General features: G+C 53.8%; 6 protein-coding genes and 3 non-coding genes across 9 annotated transcripts; 5 read left to right on the top strand and 4 right to left on the bottom strand.

The window, feature by feature from the left end:
• Positions 1-1,077: 1,077 nt before the first annotated feature.
• On the bottom strand, positions 1,078-1,190 carry BDQ94DRAFT_t73. Its single transcript has one exon. It is a non-coding gene; the product is annotated as a tRNA-Leu (tRNA).
• A 706-nt stretch (positions 1,191-1,896) lies between these two features.
• On the top strand, positions 1,897-2,011 carry BDQ94DRAFT_t80. The gene has a single exon. It is a non-coding gene; the product is annotated as a tRNA-Leu (tRNA).
• Positions 2,012-2,127: 116 nt separating this feature from the next.
• On the top strand, positions 2,128-2,261 carry BDQ94DRAFT_t81. Its single transcript has one exon. It is a non-coding gene; the product is annotated as a tRNA-Leu (tRNA).
• Positions 2,262-3,076: 815 nt separating this feature from the next.
• BDQ94DRAFT_138874 (PhzF family phenazine biosynthesis protein) lies at positions 3,077-4,258 on the bottom strand. Its single transcript, XM_026765321.1, has one exon. The coding sequence runs from the start codon at positions 4,204-4,206 to the stop codon at positions 3,226-3,228; it is 981 nt and encodes a 326-aa protein (XP_026629332.1). The 5' UTR covers positions 4,207-4,258; the 3' UTR covers positions 3,077-3,225.
• A 3,361-nt stretch (positions 4,259-7,619) lies between these two features.
• On the top strand, positions 7,620-10,403 carry nscR (Zn(II)2Cys6 domain-containing transcription factor nscR). Its single transcript, XM_026774877.1, has 4 exons — positions 7,620-8,122; positions 8,184-8,321; positions 8,378-8,884; positions 8,938-10,403. Exons 1-4 carry the CDS (start codon positions 7,745-7,747, stop codon positions 10,249-10,251), a joined length of 2,337 nt encoding a protein of 778 aa, XP_026629331.1. The 5' UTR covers positions 7,620-7,744; the 3' UTR covers positions 10,252-10,403.
• Positions 10,404-10,660: 257 nt separating this feature from the next.
• Positions 10,661-11,410, bottom strand: BDQ94DRAFT_167926 (S-adenosyl-L-methionine dependent methyltransferase; the record flags this gene model as incomplete). The annotated part of the gene is made up of 1 exon (XM_026770941.1): positions 10,661-11,410. The coding sequence occupies one exon, from the start codon at positions 11,408-11,410 to the stop codon at positions 10,661-10,663; it is 750 nt and encodes a 249-aa protein (XP_026629330.1).
• Positions 11,411-11,877: 467 nt separating this feature from the next.
• On the top strand, positions 11,878-13,122 carry nscC (FAD-dependent monooxygenase nscC; the record flags this gene model as incomplete). The annotated part of the gene is made up of 1 exon (XM_026770940.1): positions 11,878-13,122. One exon carries the CDS (start codon positions 11,878-11,880, stop codon positions 13,120-13,122), a length of 1,245 nt encoding a protein of 414 aa, XP_026629329.1.
• A 372-nt stretch (positions 13,123-13,494) lies between these two features.
• Positions 13,495-14,501, bottom strand: BDQ94DRAFT_157803 (beta-lactamase-like protein; the record flags this gene model as incomplete). The annotated part of the gene is made up of 2 exons (XM_026768810.1): positions 13,495-14,238; positions 14,292-14,501. The coding sequence occupies 2 exons, from the start codon at positions 14,499-14,501 to the stop codon at positions 13,495-13,497; spliced, it is 954 nt and encodes a 317-aa protein (XP_026629328.1).
• Positions 14,502-15,135: 634 nt separating this feature from the next.
• On the top strand, positions 15,136-20,517 carry nscA (non-reducing polyketide synthase nscA; the record flags this gene model as incomplete). The annotated part of the gene is made up of 1 exon (XM_026770939.1): positions 15,136-20,517. The coding sequence occupies one exon, from the start codon at positions 15,136-15,138 to the stop codon at positions 20,515-20,517; it is 5,382 nt and encodes a 1,793-aa protein (XP_026629327.1).
• Positions 20,518-20,528: the final 11 nt, after the last annotated feature.

The raw sequence follows: 20,528 nt of genomic DNA, 5'->3' as shown, positions 1-20,528 counted from the left end.
TTCTGGCCTGGCCCATGTCAGACCTCCTTGGAACCCTTCGCTGAGGTTGGGCGTGGCTATAACTCGTGGCCGCCACGTTTTTGATTGACCTACCGCGCGACTCCGTTACCAATCATACCAGTGGGAATGCGCTGCCCAGCCTTGGTGCTGATGAAGTGGCGGTTGGGGCCAGAATCACCACCACACACTTCCTGCGCCATACAAATTGCCCATACGGGTTTCGCCGGGAGGGGTTCTATCTGGTCTGGACAGGCCTTAAGCCTCTCTGTCTTATCCTCTCAACACCCAGAATCAAATGTCCCCTATTATCACACGAACTACGAATAGCCCGCAGATCATCTGAGCTGGTTTTGACTCTCGCGCTAGTTGCATATTCATTCCGGTTCATCCTGGTCTGGCGTTTCAGGTCTCCGTGGCCTGGGCGCCTGCATCGACATGATCCCGGTCAGCGTAAAAGCAACCAGGGTGCTGCACTCTATCTGCTTGTGCCACGCAGCGCGCGCTGGCCAATCCTTCCCCCCATGTCTGCACTAAGGTTCTGCAGCAACTCTAACAACAGCCGCCGTCACCTCGTATCCATCCAGACGGCAACTTGATGCATCAAAAAGCTTTGCTTCCTCCCTCTCCAGGAGCAGAAGTCCAATATAATGGTCTTCAATTTGCTAATGCTTATTGATTAATCCCACCGCACGATCATCCACTTAGCGGGGCGGGTCCGACCCCCAAATTCTTTTTAGCCCAGAGATTTGGTGGATCCGGCCGCCCATCCCATCCAGCTTCGTCTCGCCAACGGTGCTGATCTTCTGGATCTAGACAATTTTGAGCTTAGACTTAGCTGCGTAGGCTCCCGACACCAAACTTAGCTTCCCCCTACTCCGTCTCGGCATGGTGCATCCTCGCCCGTAGTCCGCGTTAACGATGCCATGGTCAATTTCGGTCTGTTCAAAGCTACGACAGCTGCCGGATGTCTTCCCCGGTGCTATAGTTAGATTCGCTCTGGCCTAGCCGACAGGCTATTTTCACGTGAGCCGTCGTCGATACGGGGTGCATGGATGCAAAAATAGGAGCAAAAAGATATGACAAGAGTGGGACTCGAACCCACGCCTCTTTCGAGACTGCAATACATCCAGTTGAACTGGACAAGATATTTCACTTGAGTGCAGCGCCTTAGACCACTCGGCCATCTTGCCTTGATGACTAACTCAGGACTTTTGTGGTATATACTACAGGCAATTTACCCAAGGCAAATGGACCTGTCATATCTCGGAAGTCAGGATAATGTTGTTATCTCGACCTATCAGTTCAGTGAGATCTCTCAGTGTGATAGGTTTTTCTCCGCGATCAGCCTTACTGGGAAACGGCATCGTCTCTTCAGGGGAGAAGCACGAGGCGATTATTGTATCCGGGGCTGGAATGTCTGCCCGGGAACATGATGAGCAGTTCGCCCACTCGACATTGCATCTGCAACTGCACCAAACAGAACACCACTTAATACTTTGCCTATAATTAATTCTTCCGGAGAAGAGGAATAACTGATGGTTTCTTCTTCCTATATGCTTCATTCGTATGTACACGCACTGTGGCATGGGAGACATACTATGTTCTTCTATGGTAACCCACATATATTTAGGGTACCAGGTACATAGTATTAGTTGTTCAAAATGTACATAGTCATCCAACAACACATCAGAGGTTCGAGCGAGCTATGATAGAAAGATTCAACGAGGCAAACTAATAGGATTCATTCTATATTTCGTAATGCACTAAATTTCCCACAGAAATATATTACAACCCACCGTGACATAGGTACAAACATACATGTGCATCCACCCAACTCGACCTTATCTGCCCCTTCCTCAATATAATACAAATAATGCAAAACATAACACATCAACAGGCAAGATGGCCGAGTGGTCTAAGGCGCTGCACTCAAGTGAAACACCTTGTCTAGCAACAGCTGGATAGCATTGCAGTCTCGAAAGAGGCGTGGGTTCGAGTCCCACTCTTGTCATATCTTTTTTGATTTTCATCACCCTATCCCAATCTTCCTCCCCCGACCATCCCCGCAACCGGCCCCACCACATGCCTCTCTTGATCCCAAGTTTCGGAAAAACAAGGTACTGAAAAGGCAAGATGGCCGAGTGGTTTAAGGCGTCGCACTTAAGTCGTTGGACAACTGGTTTAGTTTACTAGCTGGGCTGGTCCTGTTTGGCGGAAATGCGATCTCGTAAGAGGCGCGGGTTCGAACCCCGTTCTTGCCATTTTCCTTTTTCTTTTTGTCTCTTGGATTTTTTTCTCTTTGAGGATCCGTTCATTTTCTATTCTGGGTAGAGAATACTACATATATAATTGCTGCTCACTTTCTGTTTCCTTTTATTATATCAAGCTAGGTTCATCACCATCAGGACCAACAATGAGATGTCAACAAGATAGGTACGTTATTGAACCCAGAAAACTATTGCCCGTACAACTGAGCTAGTAAATAAAAGATGGATATTCAGAAAGGAATGGATACGTTCGAAACAGTAGATAAGACTCATAAGGCTATATCTATCTCTCATCGTTACCGCTTGTTTCTGTCCCCTCCCCGGCTGGAGGTGGACCGTTCGGCTTTAGTTGGGGGTCGTGGGGGTGTCATGCAGGGATCGATCGGGGTTTAATGGATAGGGGTTATAGTGTCAAGTATTAATGATCTATCATATGCTATCTTGTTATATGTGGCCTTCGCTTCTTAATACTACTACTAAGTATTTATAGTTAGGTCTGTGAGGTGTGCTTGGTACTAGTAAATTTATAATATGGATTGTATTGGTGGGGTAGGGTGTCAATATATATAAGTTCGCTCCGCGGTTGTGAATGGCTTCGAGGACTGAGGATAGGAGGTTATATACCATTCACCAATGTAAATCGTATGAATTAGCATATACTACTCACGGTTTGTATGAGAAGACTGACATATAATAATTGAACCTTGTTTGATAACTTGGGTCAAGTTCAAAGTAAATGATCACCTGTAAGAACTTATGACTATACTATAGTCATTACTAACTTCCTACAACTGTAGATAACTTTACAAACCTATTAGCCATCTTGATAATACCCTCCTCATATACCGCCTCGAGGCCCTTTTTTGAAGTTGAATTACTTGAACCAGTACAACCAAGTAGTAGTAATGACCGTCCATTGCATTGCCAACAAAACAATTATTCACATGAAACCGAAGACTCAAACAACCAACTCCCCACTCATAACCTTCACCGCACTCCCCCTCAACTCCACCGTCTCGATCTTCTTCTCACCACCAGCACCACTCTTCGTACTAACAGCAACACTGATATCCGACCTCCTCCCCATCTCCACCCCCTGCACAATATCATAATCGACCTTCCCCTCACCAGCAGCAGTCAGCGTCAAATAACTAGCCAATCCACTCGCCGCACTCCCCGTCGCCGGATCCTCAATGTTTCTCAATAGCATCCTTGACCGGATGACCTTCTTTCCGGTCTGCTCATCATGCACACCCGGAACATAGAAGTACACCACAATAAGACCGCTCCCTTCCCACCCCTCATCAAGATACCCGCCCTGAGAGACAGATTTGCAAGGAATGTCTTCGCCGCTCACGGGAGCCTCCGTCGCAGCTAATGCCTCTAAACTGGGCAATTCAACCAGCACCTGGCTCATGCCTTTGACAATGGAGAAGACGGGGAAGCTAGCACTCTTCCCGTTGGAAAGGAACGGGGTCAGAGAGGGATGCAATCTCAGCAGCTCCGACAACGGGAACCGTGAAGAGTGGATGTGCACGTTGTGTGCGATTTTAGCGGCTACTACACCACCAGCTGATGGAGGCGACACACTGGAGATGGCGAAAGGACCAGCTTTAGTGAGCAGAGTCGTTACATCTTTTCTGTCGGACTCATTGGGTGAATGTTGCAAGAACCATGAGACTGCGCCGATAGTGGGGTGGCCCGCGAAAGGGAGTTCTTCATCTGTGGTGAAGATGTCGATTTTGCGGACAGAGGGGGTGGCGGGGTCAGTGGGGTGGATGAAGATGGTTTCGGAGAGGTTGAATTCCCGGGCGATGGTCTGTTTTTGGGATTGTGTGATGGTGTTGTCGGAGGGGAGGAAGACCACGCCCAGCGGGTTGCCGGAGTAGGGGGTGGTGGTGAAGACGTCGAGGGTGAGGAAGCGGAGGGATTGGGGCATTTTGATTGTTGTTTACAACTTATTAAGTAGTGGTTTTGATTGTATTGTGAAAGCTGGAAAAGAGATGGGATGCTGGATGGTCCGAAGTATAGATATAGCTGGTAGAGGGAAGGGTATGAGTCATGACGTGAAGGGATTGGATGCGATGGTGGGGAATCTCCACGCCCTTCGAATAGCACGCGGATATCCCAGGAACCACCCTCTCCAGCTCGGTTAGAAGTGATGGGCTCCACTATGCGCTGAGAAATGCTGGTTCCTGTGAGTGGACTTTTAATTGACAGATTCGATGCCAGAAACTTCTATCGGTGTGCGGCATGCTCTCCGCGGGTGGTTGCATGTGGAATACCAACCACGTCGGTTGATGGAGACCTTCAATCTACTGGTGTGATGCATGATTATGCTTGGAATGCAGCAGCAGCAGATTGCATCTCGCTGTATCTTCTATCGCGATCCCGATAGATCCGGTGTGGAGTAGCAACTTCAAACTGTCACTGTTGCTTCCATTAGGAATGCTGCAATGTGCCCCACGATATTGTAGATAGGCATCTCTCGATGCCCACCAAGCATTTAGACTCACGATTTACTTTTCAGCTCAAGGTAGAACTTCTGCAGTTTAGAGACCCTTGCTTTCCGCATGTTCAGGAATTCCGTCCGCAACCACGTGTCTCTTAGCCGATTGCCTCGTTCCAAGCAAGGGGAATGTCTGCATCGAAGGCACAGCGCTCAATCCCGGCATCATCGACTGACCCACTAGACGAGCTTATTTCAGTAGTTTGACAATACCGACTCTGCTGAAGGGGAATTAAAGCTGTACGAGTAGCCGATTCTCGAGATTGGATGCCTTCCTACCCCGACTCTTGCCTTCATCAGCACTGTGGGCATAGTGTTTAATCAGCAGAGTACCGTGGTATCACTTAGCGAAATCTGTAAGGGGTGAATCATTGCTTCTTTTGCGTCCGCAATTACTATAATCTAAGTGTACAACGTTAAGTCTAGCGCTTATATGGCCCAGAGAAAAAATATGTTGGTGGAAAAGTGATGCCGGAGTGACTCGCGACCTGCCATGCTTTTAAATTGATAAGTCAAAACATTTATGCGAAAAATATGAAAGCTTCGTATACTAGGTATCGCAGATATTTTATAAAGATCCAAGGGATGTCAAGTAAGACTTAGATGTAAATCTAGTTGCTTTCCCGTTCAGGTAGGCTAGAAACAGCTTGACTGTGTAAAAGCTTTCACAACATGTAGCCATGTTGGGTTGTCTAGGCAGCCTTTTATGTAACACGATGCCCAGATAGTTGGTTTCAGAATCACCAATTCTATAACGTTAGTCGCTCGATTGCCTGTTGTGAATGAGTCAGCAGCACAGCCCCATGCTACGATAGCGTAGATGACGAAGTATCGTTAGAGAGGCATAAAGACAGGATGTGCGAGGACACACCTCTTAGTAAGTATACGCGCATTAAAGGAGTAGGTTACTCTTGTTTCAAGACTAGGTTGGCCACGAATACACGTAAGGAGGCATGGGAGGAGATTGCATAAGTCCGCACGAGCCGAGCCACGACTGTTGTTGAACCTGAGTGGGACCGACACGTTGTTCTCTCACATCTCTGATGTCAATCGCGATATGATCGATAGAAGATTCTGGCCATTCACTGCGAATTCTGTTATCTCGGGCAACTCCACGTCAGATCCCGATCAAGTAGGCACTGGGAGCACAACCAAGAATGATGCAAGGGATGATATAACTAACTAGGTGCGGCTCGTATTCGTCGAAGGCTCAAGAAGACCCTCACCAAAGCAAAGCTAAGTTGACCAACAAGGCTTGGGAGTCTTGTCTAGTGCTTCGTTGCGACCCAAGCAAGCCATGGGGATCTACGCGGCTCCTGGTCCATCATCTTATTTACATATACGAGAAGGACTCTGTGGTCTGACGGCATGCAGTGGCTCAGTTGTATCAGGATGTGGTAGAGGATGACTCTACTTGCGGGCCAGAGAGGAATGTGTTTCGTCTGGGAGATAGCGAGATCTGGTTTGTGGCGAGAAAAGCCTGATCGGCATGGTGATACTTGAAGCAACCGCCAGTGTGTAAAATGGCTTGTCATGTTCTGCAGGCTACGCTGTTTGCTTAGCTCAGAATACGGCTCAGGGCGTTGATCCCGTCCAGGTTACGTCTGGCAAAGTTAGTTAGAGGATGGTTTTAGCCCCCAGATGGAAGGCGGGTGGGTCGCCGGGGAGAATCCTCCTGTAGCTCTGAACTGCTGGACACGGTGGAGGTATATCGAGGTATTGAGTGCTAAACAGAAGTAGAAGGTGGCAAGGTGCTGATCGTTCGATCTGACACGCTTCCCCCACTCAACATACTTGGATTCTGTCCCATCGCTGTTGCGGGTAGGGATCATCATGGCTCCACTTGGTTAGCAGGTGGAAAATAGCCACGGATTCTGGCATTCCTTCGTCGGAGATTGATATCCTCCGATGGCCTTGAATAGCTCCTGCTTAATCTATTATCGGCATTTGATTCCGGACGATGTCATCGTAGGCGCTAAGAATTGTCTGGAGTATTTTGAAGATGGCACTTAGATCAAGTGAATAGAAAGATGGCATCCGCCATCTCCATAAGAGATACTTGCTTAGGAGGGCAACCGACTACAGTACCCATCATTGTGGTAGTAGGAGTACCGATCGAGATCGCCCAACCACATGTGGTCACAACGCCACGACCAGCCGATTAGATCATGGCTTGGTAGAGGAACTAACAGTTTCACCTTCCTCTAACCGGGCTGGTAGGGCGACCATTCAGGCCGATCTTGTCTGTGCTTGGCCTTCCCACGCGAGGAACGTTGTTCTTAGAAGGATGAATGCTAAACGAAGGTGGGACTGGACCACGCCAGAAAGTGTTGGTTGAAGGGGGGAAAAAGAGGGGAAGAAGGAAGGGGGTGGGGATTGCCAGCCGAGCATAACCGAATCATATTTGTTGCGAGGAGAAGAACAAGTATATTGAGTTCGAATCTTACCACAACAGCAGGCAAAAAGGTTCAGAGTGTTTCAGCGGATGTGGGAGCAAGAAGCACCACGACCAGCAAAAGGCCGATTGACGCAGGATTGCGATGGGGGCCAGAATGAGTGCATATGCCCGGGTCGGCTTAGCATCCACCAGCCATGACCAGCGGGCTTGCTGACGTTCCAGTGCGGAGATCCCCAATCGTCAGTTCGTATTCTCTGGCTACTAGCAGAAAAGGAATCGGAAGGATCTAGCCTGCCTGGAGGGAATGCGTCGAATGCTGCAGGATACTACTGTCCACAACCCCTGTCGTATCCTTGCGTCTAGCGGGTGACCGGATCCAGCCTATTATTAACAGAGAGATACTTCTTCCACCGTCATCGCATCATTCCGACATCGAAGATTCAAGATTCAACATCACCGTCTATCTACAAGGAGTTACAATCAAAACAGTGAAGGAACCATAAATACAGACAGACAAAGAGAGAAAGAGAGAGAGAGAGAAAGAAATACAGCGACAGCTCGATTTTCGTGATGGAACAACGCAGTTCCCCCGCCAGATCGCTGCCCCCGCGAAAAACCACCACGACTCCCCAGCTCAGTTGCGAACTCTGCCGCAAGCGCAAGGTCAAGTGCGACAAGCTCACCCCCTGTACCAACTGTGCTGCATCGGGAACGGTCTGTGTCCCCATCTATCGCACACGACTACCCCGAGGCCGACATGCCACTCGTCCGCGTCGAGTGTCATCGCCTCCGCCTACATCAGCTCCCGGGGAGACCGATCGGATAATCCAGCCATCTGTCCCAGTCAATGAGGATCTCCAGGAACGAATATACCGACTGGAAGCTCTCATCCAGGGGATGAACTCCCACTCCCATACCCGAACACCATCCGCCACCTCGCGCGAACAGGTGAGGCTGCACTCTGACCTTTTCAGCCTCGCGGAATGCTGACCCCGACAATGATCATTAGTCCGTCCAATTATCCGACACTTCCACATTCCAAACTGCTCCCAATCCTAATACTTCCCCCATCCTCAATAGTTCTATTGTTTCCAAGCGTCTCATGTTGCAACGACCCGATCAGTTCTGGGCCGACTTGGTGGATGAAGTAGGTCTGCCAACATGGACCAAGGAAGGAAAGAATGCTGACGCGGACACATGCAGATTCACGGACTCCGCGAAGTGGTCGAATCATCTCTGGCTGGAGGACAAGAGGGCCCGATCCCTTCCTCCGACTCAGCCAAGTCCGAGCCGCCCAATGATGACGGAATCCAGGTTCTTGGCCTGGGAGCTAGCAATCCTTCTGCAGCCCTACGGTCCATGAGTCCGTTGCATAATCCGGTGGTCGGCCGTCAGCTCTGTGAAGTGTATCTCCAACAAGTCGATCCAGTGATTAAGATCCTCCATCGTCCGTCGCTGAACCGATGGATGGTTCAGGGGGAACCGTATCTATCGTATGCTGATGGTCACCCCTCGGTAGAGGCACTGGGTTCCGCCGTCTGCTACTCGGCTATTAGCAGCATGACGGACAACCAGTGCTCCGTAATGTTTCATGCCAACAAGGCAGATTTATTGGCCGAGGCTCGTGTAGCCTGTGAAACGGCAATTGGACGTGCGGGTCTGCTCACCACCCGTGATATTACCGTTTTGCAAGCGTTTGTTTTGTATCTGGTATGACTCGACACTGGTCCCAAGAAGAAAGACGATAAACTGACTCCTTGTAGGTAGCTAGGAGATCTGAAGACCGCACTCCGGCCGTGTGGACTCTGATCGCACTGGCTGTGCGAATCGGCAAAGGCCTCGGTCTTTATCTGGATCCCGAGACGGAGACCTTTTTCGATCAGCAGATACGGAGGCGCCTCTGGTTTACCATTTGCCTGATGGATTTGCAGGCCTCCTTCGGCCAGGCATCTGAGCCGCTGATTAGTGTCGACGAGTCTGCATCCACAGCTCTTCCCCAGCACATCAATGATTCGGACTTTGATCCGACCACGGCCGCCCACAGCGATCCAAACCGGGAGGGTCTGACAGACACGACCTTTGCCTTGGTCACCTACCATGCTCAGCGGACGGGCCGTCTTCTCAACTTTGTTCAACACGATCGCAAGGTCGACGGGGGGATTCCAACTCCCACATCCTCTACTTCCGGTACTTCTACATCCCGCTCTCGTACATGCGACCCCTGTTGGCCGCAGCAGCAGGCCCGGCACTTCGAACAAGAAGCACTGCGGCTCCTCCATTTCTGTGACCCTGGCACCTCTGCGTACGCCTGGTTCACCTGGCACGGCACGCAGAGCCTAATCGCGACAGTCCGACTGGCAGCCGCGCGACCGCTCCAATGGCACGGTCAGGCGCCGCCGCCTCGCCGCGAGGGCAACACCGAGCTGCTGCGTCTGTGTCTTCCCGTGCTGGAGAAAGCGCAACTCATGCACACCGACCCCCGTGCCGAGGGCTTCCGTTGGTATGTAACAATTCCCTGGTACGCGCTGGCGATGGCCCTCGCAGAGTGCTATGTGAGCAGCGACACTGCCCTGGTGCGGTACGCCTGGCCGCTGGTCGAGTCGTCGTACCTGCAGTACGAGGCAACGCTGGGGCAATCTCTCGGCGGCCCATTCGGACAACTCATGCGGCGCATGAAAGAGAAGCTGGCGGCGCCGGCCGCACTCCCACCAAGCAGTCTGCCGAGCACCAACTGGAGTCCAGCCACTCCCCCAACATTCCCGGGCGTGCCTCGGCCACAGAGTAGTCATGATGATCGACATGCGCCCGGTTGCTCTTGGCCGGTGCCCACCGGATCCACCCCGCCTGCGGATCTGGGGGTGCCATCCCTCCTGCCAGTATCCACCTGGGAGGCGCTCTCGCCACCGTCGTTAGACAACCCTTCGCTCTTCGGGGTGCCTCCGACGACGACGGCGGCGGTGGCGGACGGGATGGATCCGGGGGCGGATATAATGTGGGAGGAGTTGTTTTCGGGGATTCCGTTCAATGAGATAGCGGGGCCGGATACGTTCTTTTTCGATATGAACTGGGGGAGTTGATAGGATGATTTTCCTTTTCTTCTAATGACGATGGTATGATTGTAATAGAAGCGCGAGAATCTGAATCTAGGCACACTTGGCGATTCCTTTCGGACTGAATTGTTTCTGTTTAGTAGTCTTGAGCAGCGGGGTTAAAACCCGCAAAAGACGATTAAAAGCCGATGCCAGTGCTTAACTACGTATCATTCTCCTAGTAATAGACTGCTGATGATGCAGTAAGCAGACAACTGAATTCTGAAACAATACCAAAAGCTCTTCTAAGCCCACCCATACCAATCACCCCCCACCCCTCTCATACCCATGTAGTCTATCTACCCATCCACCAAGCCCTCATCCTTCCCACCAACCTCCACACTCTCCATCACTAACCAACCCCCAAGCAACCAACTAGTAAACACACTAAACCCCCCTAAGCATCAAGAATCGGCCTCTTGGCCCTAAAAACAAAAACACTCCCGACCACCCACGTCTCCACCTCCCAAAAGTTCTCCCTGAGGGCCCTCTCAAACTCATACGCATTATCCTCCTCATTATGAAACACCCCATGATTCAAACACCCTCTTCGGATAATCCTCGCAAACCAATTATCCTTCCTCACCCCCTTGCCCAGCACATTCGCTCCATGAACCACCCCGTCCTCCGTCATGTATTTCTTGAGATGCGTGAAGATCTTGCATTTGCTGGCCACGGGCACGGGCAGGCAGTGCAGGAGGTAGTACATTGATACGGAGTCGAATTTTTTGTCATTGTTGGTGAGGTAGGTTTCTGGGAAGGGCGAGGGTTGCAGGATGTCGGTGACGATGCCGTGTGTTTGGGTGGATGGGTGTTTGCAGCGTGCCAGGGAGACGTTGAGCGCGTGGGTCTCGTTGTCGACGATTGTGAGCTGGGTTGTTGAGGGGATCCGGGCTTGGTTGAGGTAGTAGCCGGTGCCGGCGCCAATGTCGAGGTGCTTTTTGCCCACGTTGGAGCGGAATAAGGGGATTAGGTAGGTGCTGATCCGGCAGCCCCAGGCGAGGGTGCTCACGATGCCGAGGACCCAGATGTCGTAGATGAAGAGGCGCCAGGGGGTGTAGATTTGTTCTTGGGGTTCGTCTTTGGGGGTGGGTTTGGGTGGGGTGGAGGTGGAGGTTGTGGTTGTGGTTAAGGTGACGGAGGACATTTTGATTGATTGATTGATTTGACTTATTGAAGTGATGAGTTACTATGCTTGTTGATTTGAGTGATTGTGTTGCGATGCTGGTTGAGTTGTTCGTGGCGGAGGGTCATTTTATAGACCCTTCTCGGAGAATATAGTGTCTTCAGTGTCAGATCGGATAGGACTTCGGAGAATGTCAGTCACTACTAGCATGCCACATGGACATGAAACAGATGCAGAAAAATGAATAAGGTTAGAATCCGACGCAAAACTAAACGGACATCTAAATTTACCTTCCGACCGGCTTTTGACTGATATCATCATCGGATTTCTACCGTGGGGGCCAAACACATCTAGTCAGACCATACACCAAGCGCAAACCAGTCCGTCCGGCAGAGATTAAGAACAATTGATAAAACAGAGAAAGCCATGAAGAATAGAACCGTCATAGAACAATACACTACCCATCTACTCTAAACATTGAGCCCATAATGACCCCTCCCATCCTCATCATCGGCGCCGGCCTCTCCGGCCTCACCGTCTCCCGCATCCTCACCAACGCCTCCATCCCCAACATCGTCTTTGAAGCCTCCACCCCTGACCGCAGCCAAGGCTACGCCATCAGCCTCCGTGAATGGGGCTACACCTCCCTCCTCACAGCCCTGGGTGACCTGCCCCTCCGCAGCCTCACCCGGGGCGTGGCTCCAGACCGCATCCTCGGCGGGACCGGCTGGATCGACCAAGCCCTCCGGGACAACCACACCGGCAACCTCCTAGTGGCTCCAGACCCCGAAGCCAAGCAATGCATTGTGCGGGCGAACCGCAATGCCCTCCGCACCTGGATCGCCGATAGCGGCGACGAGGAAGTGGACATCCGCTACGGCCACCGTCTGAGCAGCGTGCAGGGCTCAATGGGAAACGTGACGGCCACTTTCGAGAACGGCGCCAAGTACCAGGGCTCATTGGTCATCGCAGCAGATGGCGTGCATTCTAGCGTGCGGTCTCAGATCCTGCCCCATGTGAGTCCGGATATCGTTCCTGTGGTGGTGTATCATGGGGAATTGGAACTCCCTCGCAAGGAATTCGATAATCTTATCCGTCCGCACTCCGGACCGTCGAATATCCTAGCTGGTGTGGGCGATGGGTTCAATACCCCTATTACTGTTTGTAATATCACTCCTACACATGTGCATCTCGATTGGTCGTATTCGAGACCGAGTACGGAAAATAAGGAGAATAAGGATCCTCTCTATCGGCCGCATGTCTCTGCTGCTGAGGCCAAGCAGATTCCTCCGGCTTTGTTGGAGGAAATTGCCTCCCGGGATCTGGCGAGGCCGTGGTCCCAGCTGCTTAATGCCGAGGCGTTGCCGACTCATCGTGTCTTTAACTGGGTGAGTCGCTGTGTGTCGGTAACGAGGGAGGATGTGAATGCTGCGCAGAAGCAGGGGGTGGTGTTTATTGGGGACTCGTGGCATGCGATGCCAATTTTTGGGGGCGAAGGGGGTAATCATGCCCTGGTTGATGCGGTGGAGTTGGCGGAGGCATTGGCGGGTAAGGAAGGAGACTTGGATGCTGCCGTAACGGGATATTACGATCGCGCATGGAGACGCTGTCAGGAGGCTGTGAGACGGTCTAGGCAGAGGTTCTTCCAGTTGCATCGGCCTATGAGGGAGTGGATGGAGATTGCGGAGAAGAAAAAGATGATGGCTGCTATGAAGGGGGTGGAGGCTCATTGATTGTGTAGCTGTACTGGGGTAGGAGTTATGTGATTACTTCAATTGGTATTAGTTGATTAGTGATTCAATATGGAGAACTTTTTTGCAGCGAAAAGTCAAACCTGCCGCGTTTTGATCTCGACTTCAGATCTAGGTGCATGCCACATATTTATTCTCAGTTGAGTTCGCCATCCGGATTGAATCTGGAGGCCTTATTGCACTATACTACCGCTTGAGTGCAGCGACGGAAGAGTTATCTATACAGAGACCCTCAAAAAGCAACAATCATCAACCAAAGTAGAGCATTGACTTATGTATGCACTGAAGGACTGCTTTCAACACAACCGGTATAAAGAATGACAGCAAATAAACACAGAAAGTTTTACAAAGTATCTACAGCCTCACTGCAGTTGCAGCTGGCGGCCCAACCGCAAACCAGCGTCTCTGACTCGGCTCGCCCTCAAACCCAACCTTCCGATCCTCCGCTAATTTCCACAAAACCTGACTCAAGAACGGCGTCAAAGCCTGCTCAATATCATCCGGAATCCCTCCATACATAGAGTTGATAAGCTCCGGGAATGTCAGCGCACCCGCACGACGCCCACCCCCAGTTGCCGTCATCCTCGCCCGACTCCTCTCCAAGGCGGCCAGCACCTGCCGCATCCTTGACTCCTTATGCTGGATATATTCCTTCATCTTGGCAGGAAGATCCTCGATACGCGTCCCATGAGCTGGATACCCAAGTGCGCAGTTGAGGTCCGCCATGCGTGTTAGACTGGTCATATATGTGCCCAGATCTTCCACAACGGAATATCCGTGTCCCAGCACGTTGTCCCCGGTGAAGAGGGCATTTTCTTCCTCCAGCAGGAAGCACATGTGATCAAAGGCGTGGCCGGGGGTGAAGACAGCACGGATAGTTGCGCCCTCTACGTGGAACTTCTGTCCATCGTGGATGGCTTGTTGGCCGAGATCGGGGGTGTTTTTGTATACCCGCGAGGATAGTTCGGGGTTGTAGGTGATGAGGTCGGGGACTCCCCCGGTGTGGTCTCCGTGCCAGTGAGTGAGCAAGACATGGGAAATTTCTAGACCATTGGCTTCAAGTTGTTTCGTGAGGGCTTCGATCCAGCTTGCTTCACCCTGTTGGTTGTCAGTCTTTAGATGTTCATAGTAGGAAGGTAAAGGTGGACTACCTGGCCGGTGTCAATGAGAATTCGGAATTTGCCCGTCCCCACGAGGTAGGTGTTGGTCCCTTGCAGCTGCATGCGCCCGGGATTACCTCCGAGAATGCGCATCACCGTCTCGGTGACTTGCTCGACTTCGGGAAGACGAGGCAGGTTGGCTTCCTGGCCGGACAGGTATTCTTGCCAGAAAGATTGAGCGAAGGGGATACGGAAGGCCATGTTGAGATACCAGCTCGTAGCGACCATTCACTCATTAACTTAATTCTGGCTGCGGTTGAACTGGGCCCAGTTTATTGTTCTATACTATCTTCCATGCTTCTATTATGCTTCTGCAACCGGAGTTTAATCGGACACACGTGGAGGCCATGCAATCCGAGCAAATCTGACATCAGCCCCATTTTGTCCGTCCGATCCTGCCACTTTCCCTCATCATCCAATCCCACGAAGCCTACCGCTTATTTTAGAGTACCTGAAACAAAGTTTAAAATCCGACTTGAGTCTGCCGAGGTAATCTGCAATATTCGGATTCAAAACCCGAGCGAAGTCACTACGCCGTCCGAATATGGCCCCATCTGACATCGCGATGATGATGATGATGCTGATGCTGAATCAACTCAACTTCATCGTCCGAGACGGACATGGAGAATATTTACAAAATTCGGACGCAATTTAGAGTCACTTTGCTGAGACGACAAAGAGTATATAGAGGGCATCGAATCTCGCCGTTGCTGGGAATTCTCATCTCCATCCAATACAGCACAACACAGCACAGCAAAGCAATTACCTCTCTCTACATATAAACAAGCCCTTTTACTGAAAGCAAAACAACCAATAAATTACTAATTTAATCACTATGTCTGCCCCTACGAAGCTGGTCTTTTTCGGAAACGAATTCCCCAACGATGATCTCAAAGCCCTCTTCCGCGGTCTGCATCGACACGGCAAGGACCGGCGCTTCCGCCAGCTGGCAACCTTCTTGGAGGAGTCCACTCGTGTGCTTCAGAATGAAGTCGCCCAACTTCCCGAGCCGCTGAAAAAGCTGGTGCCTCACTTTGAAAACCTGATGCCCCTAACCGAGGTCGATTTCCGCCAGGGCCCTCTGGGAGCTGCTATGGAAAGCGCCCTCCTGACAATTCTGAAACTGGGAATGTTCATCGGCCACTACGAAGCCGAGGAGCGTGTCTGGGACCTCTCCGCGGACCGGACCACCTTGGCTGGTCTCAGTATTGGCCTGCTCGCTGCTGCTGGTGTCGCTCTGTCTACTCACTTGGCTGAGGTGGTCCAGAACGGCGCTGAGTGTGTGCGGGTCTCCTTCCGCTTGGGAGTCTACGTCCACGACATCTCCCGCAAGCTCGAAGCTCCCCAGGCAGACGGCAGCTTGCTCAGCTGGGCTCATGTTGTCACCGGTGAGACAGCATCCGACCTGCAGGAGGAACTGTCGCGATACAATACGGAGACGGGCACTCCCGAGCTGCTCAAGGTCTTCATCAGTGCCGCCGATAAGACCTCTGTGAGTGTCAGTGGCCCTCCCTCGCGCATCCGTGCGGCCTTCCGGGCCTCTCAGCGCCTGCGCTACTCCAAGTCTCTCGCCCTGCCCGTGTATGACGGCCTCTGCCATGCCGCCCATCTCTACGACGAGGAGACCATCCACCGTGTTCTTCATCCGGATGGATCTGTCATCCCTACTTCTCGACCGGTGCAACTGGCACTCCTCTCATCGCGCTCTGGCCAGCCCTTCGAGGCCACCACGGCCGCTGAGCTGTTCCGCGCCATCAGCACAGAACTGCTGACTGGCACCATCTTCTTGGACAATATTACGGCCGGTATCCTCGACCGCACTGAACGCTGTGCCGACGCCACACAGTGCCAGATCGAGACCTACCGCACTTCGCTGGTGTTCAAGGGTCTGCTGAAAGCCCTGGAGGCTTGCTTCCCCGATCGGACCATCAGCACTACCGATCTCATCCCCTGGGTGTTCCAGGACTACGGTGCGCGCCAGCCCAAGTCATACGCAGACTCGAAGCTGGCCATCGTCGGCATGGCCTGCCGCATGCCCGGAGGTGCCAATGATCTCGACCTCTTCTGGGAGCTGCTCGCACAGGGTCGCGACACACATACGACGGTGCCTGCGGATCGCTTCGACCTCGAAACACACTATGATCCGACCGGTGAGACAGAGAACGCCACACGCACGCCCTTTGGCAACTTCATTGACCAGCCGGGACTTTTCGATGCCGGATTCTTCAACATGTCTCCTCGCGAGGCCGAGCAGACCGATCCCATGCACCGCCTCGCCCTTGTCACAGCATACGAAGCCCTAGAAATGGCGGGTATCGTCTCTGGCCGCACGCCATCATCCAACCCTAAGCGCATTGCCACCTTCTACGGACAGGCCAGTGACGACTGGCGCGAGCTCAATGCCTCCCAGAATATCGGCACCTACGCCGTCCCTGGTGGCGAACGTGCCTTTGCCAACGGTCGCATTAACTACTTCTTCAAGTTTGGTGGCCCATCTTTCAACCTGGACACGGCTTGCTCCAGCGGTTTGGCTGCCGTCCAGGCGGCTTGCTCTGCTCTGTGGGCTGGCGAAGCCGACACTGTCCTGGCCGGTGGACTGAACATTATCACCGACCCCGACAACTACGCCGGTCTGGGCAACGGCCACTTCCTGTCGCGCACCGGCCAGTGCAAGGTTTGGGACCAGTCTGCTGACGGTTACTGCCGTGCAGATGGTGTGGGATCTGTGGTTATCAAGCGCCTTGAGGACGCGGAGGCTGACAATGACAACATCCTGGCTGTCGTGCTCTCTGCTGCCACCAACCACTCGGCGGAGGCCATCTCTATCACTCACCCCCATGCCGGCGCTCAGAAGGAGAACTACACCCAGGTGCTGCATCAAGCTGCCGTCAACCCACTGGACATAAGCTATGTCGAGCTGCACGGCACCGGCACCCAGGCCGGAGATGCCCAGGAGGCGGAGTCGGTCTTGGACATCTTTGCCCCACGAACCCATCGTCGTCGCGCCGATCAGCCCCTGCACTTGGGCGCGGTGAAAAGTAACATTGGTCATGGTGAGGCAGCTGCTGGTATTGCCTCCCTGCTCAAGGTGCTGCTCATGTACCAGAAGAACGAGATTCCTGCGCACATCGGCATTCCCACTGTTATCAACCCGGCTATCCCCACCGATCTTGAGCAGCGCCAGGTTTATTTGCCACGCACAAAGACTGCCTGGCCTCGGGCTGCAGGCCAGATCCGTCGCGCCATCGTGAACTCGTTTGGCGCGCACGGTGGTAATACTACCCTGGTGCTGGAAGACGCCCCTGAGAAGCAGGTGACGGTGGCCCGTGAGGAGCGCTCGACGCACCCTGTCGTCATCTCCGCCAAATCGAAGAAGTCCCTGGCCGCCAACGTGGAGACTCTCCTTGCCTACCTCGACGAGAACCCAGAGACTGACCTCGGCGACCTGTCCTACACGACTTGTGCCCGCCGCATGCACCACAGCTGGCGTCTGGCCACTGCCGTCAGCGACATTCCCGCCCTGCAGAAGTTCCTGCGCAACGCTGTGAGCAACGATGCCGTCTCCCAGACCCGGCCCATTCCCACCGAGGCTCCCCCTGTCGTGTTCACTTTCACCGGCCAGGGCGCCTACTACGCCGGGCTGGCACAGGGTCTCTTCCAGGCTCTGCCTTTCTTCCGCGCCGAGGTGCGCCAGCTGGACCACCTGTCCCAGCGCCTGGGATTCCCCTCAATCGTGCCGGTCATCCTTGGCGAGGTGGAAGAGGGCACTGCTACGGCCCTGGTCACGCAGCTTAGCATTGTGATCGTGGAGATTGCCCTGGCCAGGCTCTGGCTACTCCTCCTAGGCATTCCGGCTCCTCACGCCGTGATCGGCCACAGTCTCGGCGAATACGCCGCATTGGCTGTCGCTGGAGTGCTGTCCACGGCAGACGCCCTCTACCTGGTCGGCCACCGGGCTCAGCTCATCGAGGAACACTGCACCCCCGGCAGTCACGCCATGCTCTCGGTGCGCGCAACCATCGCTGACATCGAGCGTCTGGTGGGCACCGGCGCTGATGCACCAACTTACGAGCTGTCCTGCCAAAACACGCACCAGGACACCGTCATCGGCGGCTCAATCCAGGACCTCAATGCCATCCGGGAGAAGCTCGAGCCTGAAGGAATCAAGTGTGTCAACGTCGATGTCCCCTTTGCCTTCCACACCGCGCAGATGGACGCCGTCCGGGAACGCCTCGCCAGGGCCGTCGCCGCCGTGCCCTTCAAGACCCCCAGCGTCCCTGTTCTCTCGCCTCTGCTGGGCAGCGTCGTCTTCGACGGCAAGTCTATTAACCCAGAGTACATCGTGCGGGCAACTCGCGAGCCCGTCCAGTTTGCGACTGCCATCGACGCCGCCCAGGAACTCGGCATCGTCAGCAGCCAGACCCTCTGGGTTGACATCGGCCCCCACCCCATCTGCGCCAGTTTTGTGCGCAGTCTGGTGCCTGGCGCACGCATCGTCTCGTCCTGCCGCCGTAACGAGGACAACTTTGCAACCATGGCCAAGAGCCTCTGTACACTGCACCTGGCCGGCCGCACCCCCGCCTGGGCCGAGTACTTCCGTCCCGACGAGCAGGCTTACTCTCTCCTCCGGCTGCCCAAGTACCGCTGGAACGAGGTCAACTACTGGATCCAGTACCTGGGCACCTGGACCCTGGACAAGGCGCACCTCAAGAACGGCGGCAGCCAGAAGCGCACCATCACCGATGTACCATCTGTCTCATCCCTGCGCACCTCCCTCATCCACCAGGTCACGGAGGAGACCGTCGACAAGACCACCGCCACCCTCAAGGCCATCTCCGACATCCAGCACCCCGACTTCCTCGAAGCTGTGCACGGCCACACCATGAACAACTGCGGCGTCGCCACCTCCTCCATCTGGACCGACATGGCCATGACCGTCGGAGAGCACCTCTACCGTCGCCTGGTCCCTGGCACTGACCACGTCCTCATGGACCTCTGCGACTTTGAAGTCCAACACGCTCAAGTCGCCAACACCAACTCAAACACCCCGCAACCCCTCGCCCTCGAAGCCCACCTCGACCTCCCCACCCGCCACATGTCCCTCGCCTGGTACGACGTCAATGCCACGACCAACCAGCGCGCCGATGCCCCCTTCGCCACCGGCAGCATCAAGTACCCTGCCGATCCAACCGGCGCAGCCTGGTCTATCGAATGGTCCCGCATCACGCACCTCATTCAGGGCCGCATCGAAGCCCTACAGCACCTGGCCGCGGAGAACAAAGCCAGCACACTGTCCAAACCCCTCGCCTACGCTCTCTTCAAGAACGTCGTCGACTACGCCCCCCGCTACCGCGGCATGGACCGCGTTGTCATTCACGACCACGAGGCCTTCTCCGATATCACCCTTACCACCGACCGCCACGGAACCTGGCACACCCCGCCCCACTGGATCGACAGCGTCTCGCACCTGGCCGGCCTGGTCATGAACGGCAGCGATGCTTCCAACACCAGGGACTTCTTCTACGTCACCCCTGGCTGCGGCAGCTGCCGCATGACTGAGCCTTTGATTGCTGGAGGCAAGTACCGGAACTATGTCCGCATGTTCCCCATGCCGGACGAGGCGCACATGTATGCGGGCGACTTGTACATCCTCCGCGAGGACAAGATCATTGGTGTCGTCGAACAGCTTAAGTTCCGCAGAGTGCCCCGCTTGTTGATGGATCGCTTCTTCTCGCCGAATAAGAATGCCGCTGCGCATGCTGCTCCTGCTCCTGCTTCTGCTGCGGTTCCAGCCGTGAAGAAGCAACCCCCCACTGAAACCATCCAGCCCCAGGCCCCCAAGACAGAGCAGAAGCAAGACCAGCTACAACCTCCCAATGTCGCCTCCGCTGCACCCTCCACCGCCAGCAGCTCATCCTCTCCCTCCTCCAGCGGCGTCGCTACCCCCACTACTGAGCAAGAAGCCCCCGTCGCTGACGCCTCAGCGGTAACCGGCGTGGCCGGCAAATGTCTGGAACTGATTGCCAACGAGACAGGCCTGGGTGTGGCGGAATTGACTGCGGACGCGACATTCGTGCAGCTTGGTGTGGATTCGCTGATGTCTCTGGTGCTCTCGGAGAAGTTGAGGAGTGAGATGGGATTGGAGATTAAGAGTTCGTTGTTCTTGGAGTGTCCTACTGTGGGAGATTTGACAGGGTGGTTGGAGCAGTATTGCTGAAGGTTTGCTTT

This window comes from Aspergillus welwitschiae, assembly GCF_003344945.1.
Source record: "Aspergillus welwitschiae strain CBS 139.54b unplaced genomic scaffold BDQ94scaffold_7, whole genome shotgun sequence".
Taxonomy (NCBI): domain Eukaryota; kingdom Fungi; phylum Ascomycota; class Eurotiomycetes; order Eurotiales; family Aspergillaceae; genus Aspergillus; species Aspergillus welwitschiae.
The sequence above is the reverse complement of the archived record's forward strand: the minus strand, read 5'-3'. Positions and strand labels throughout refer to the sequence as shown.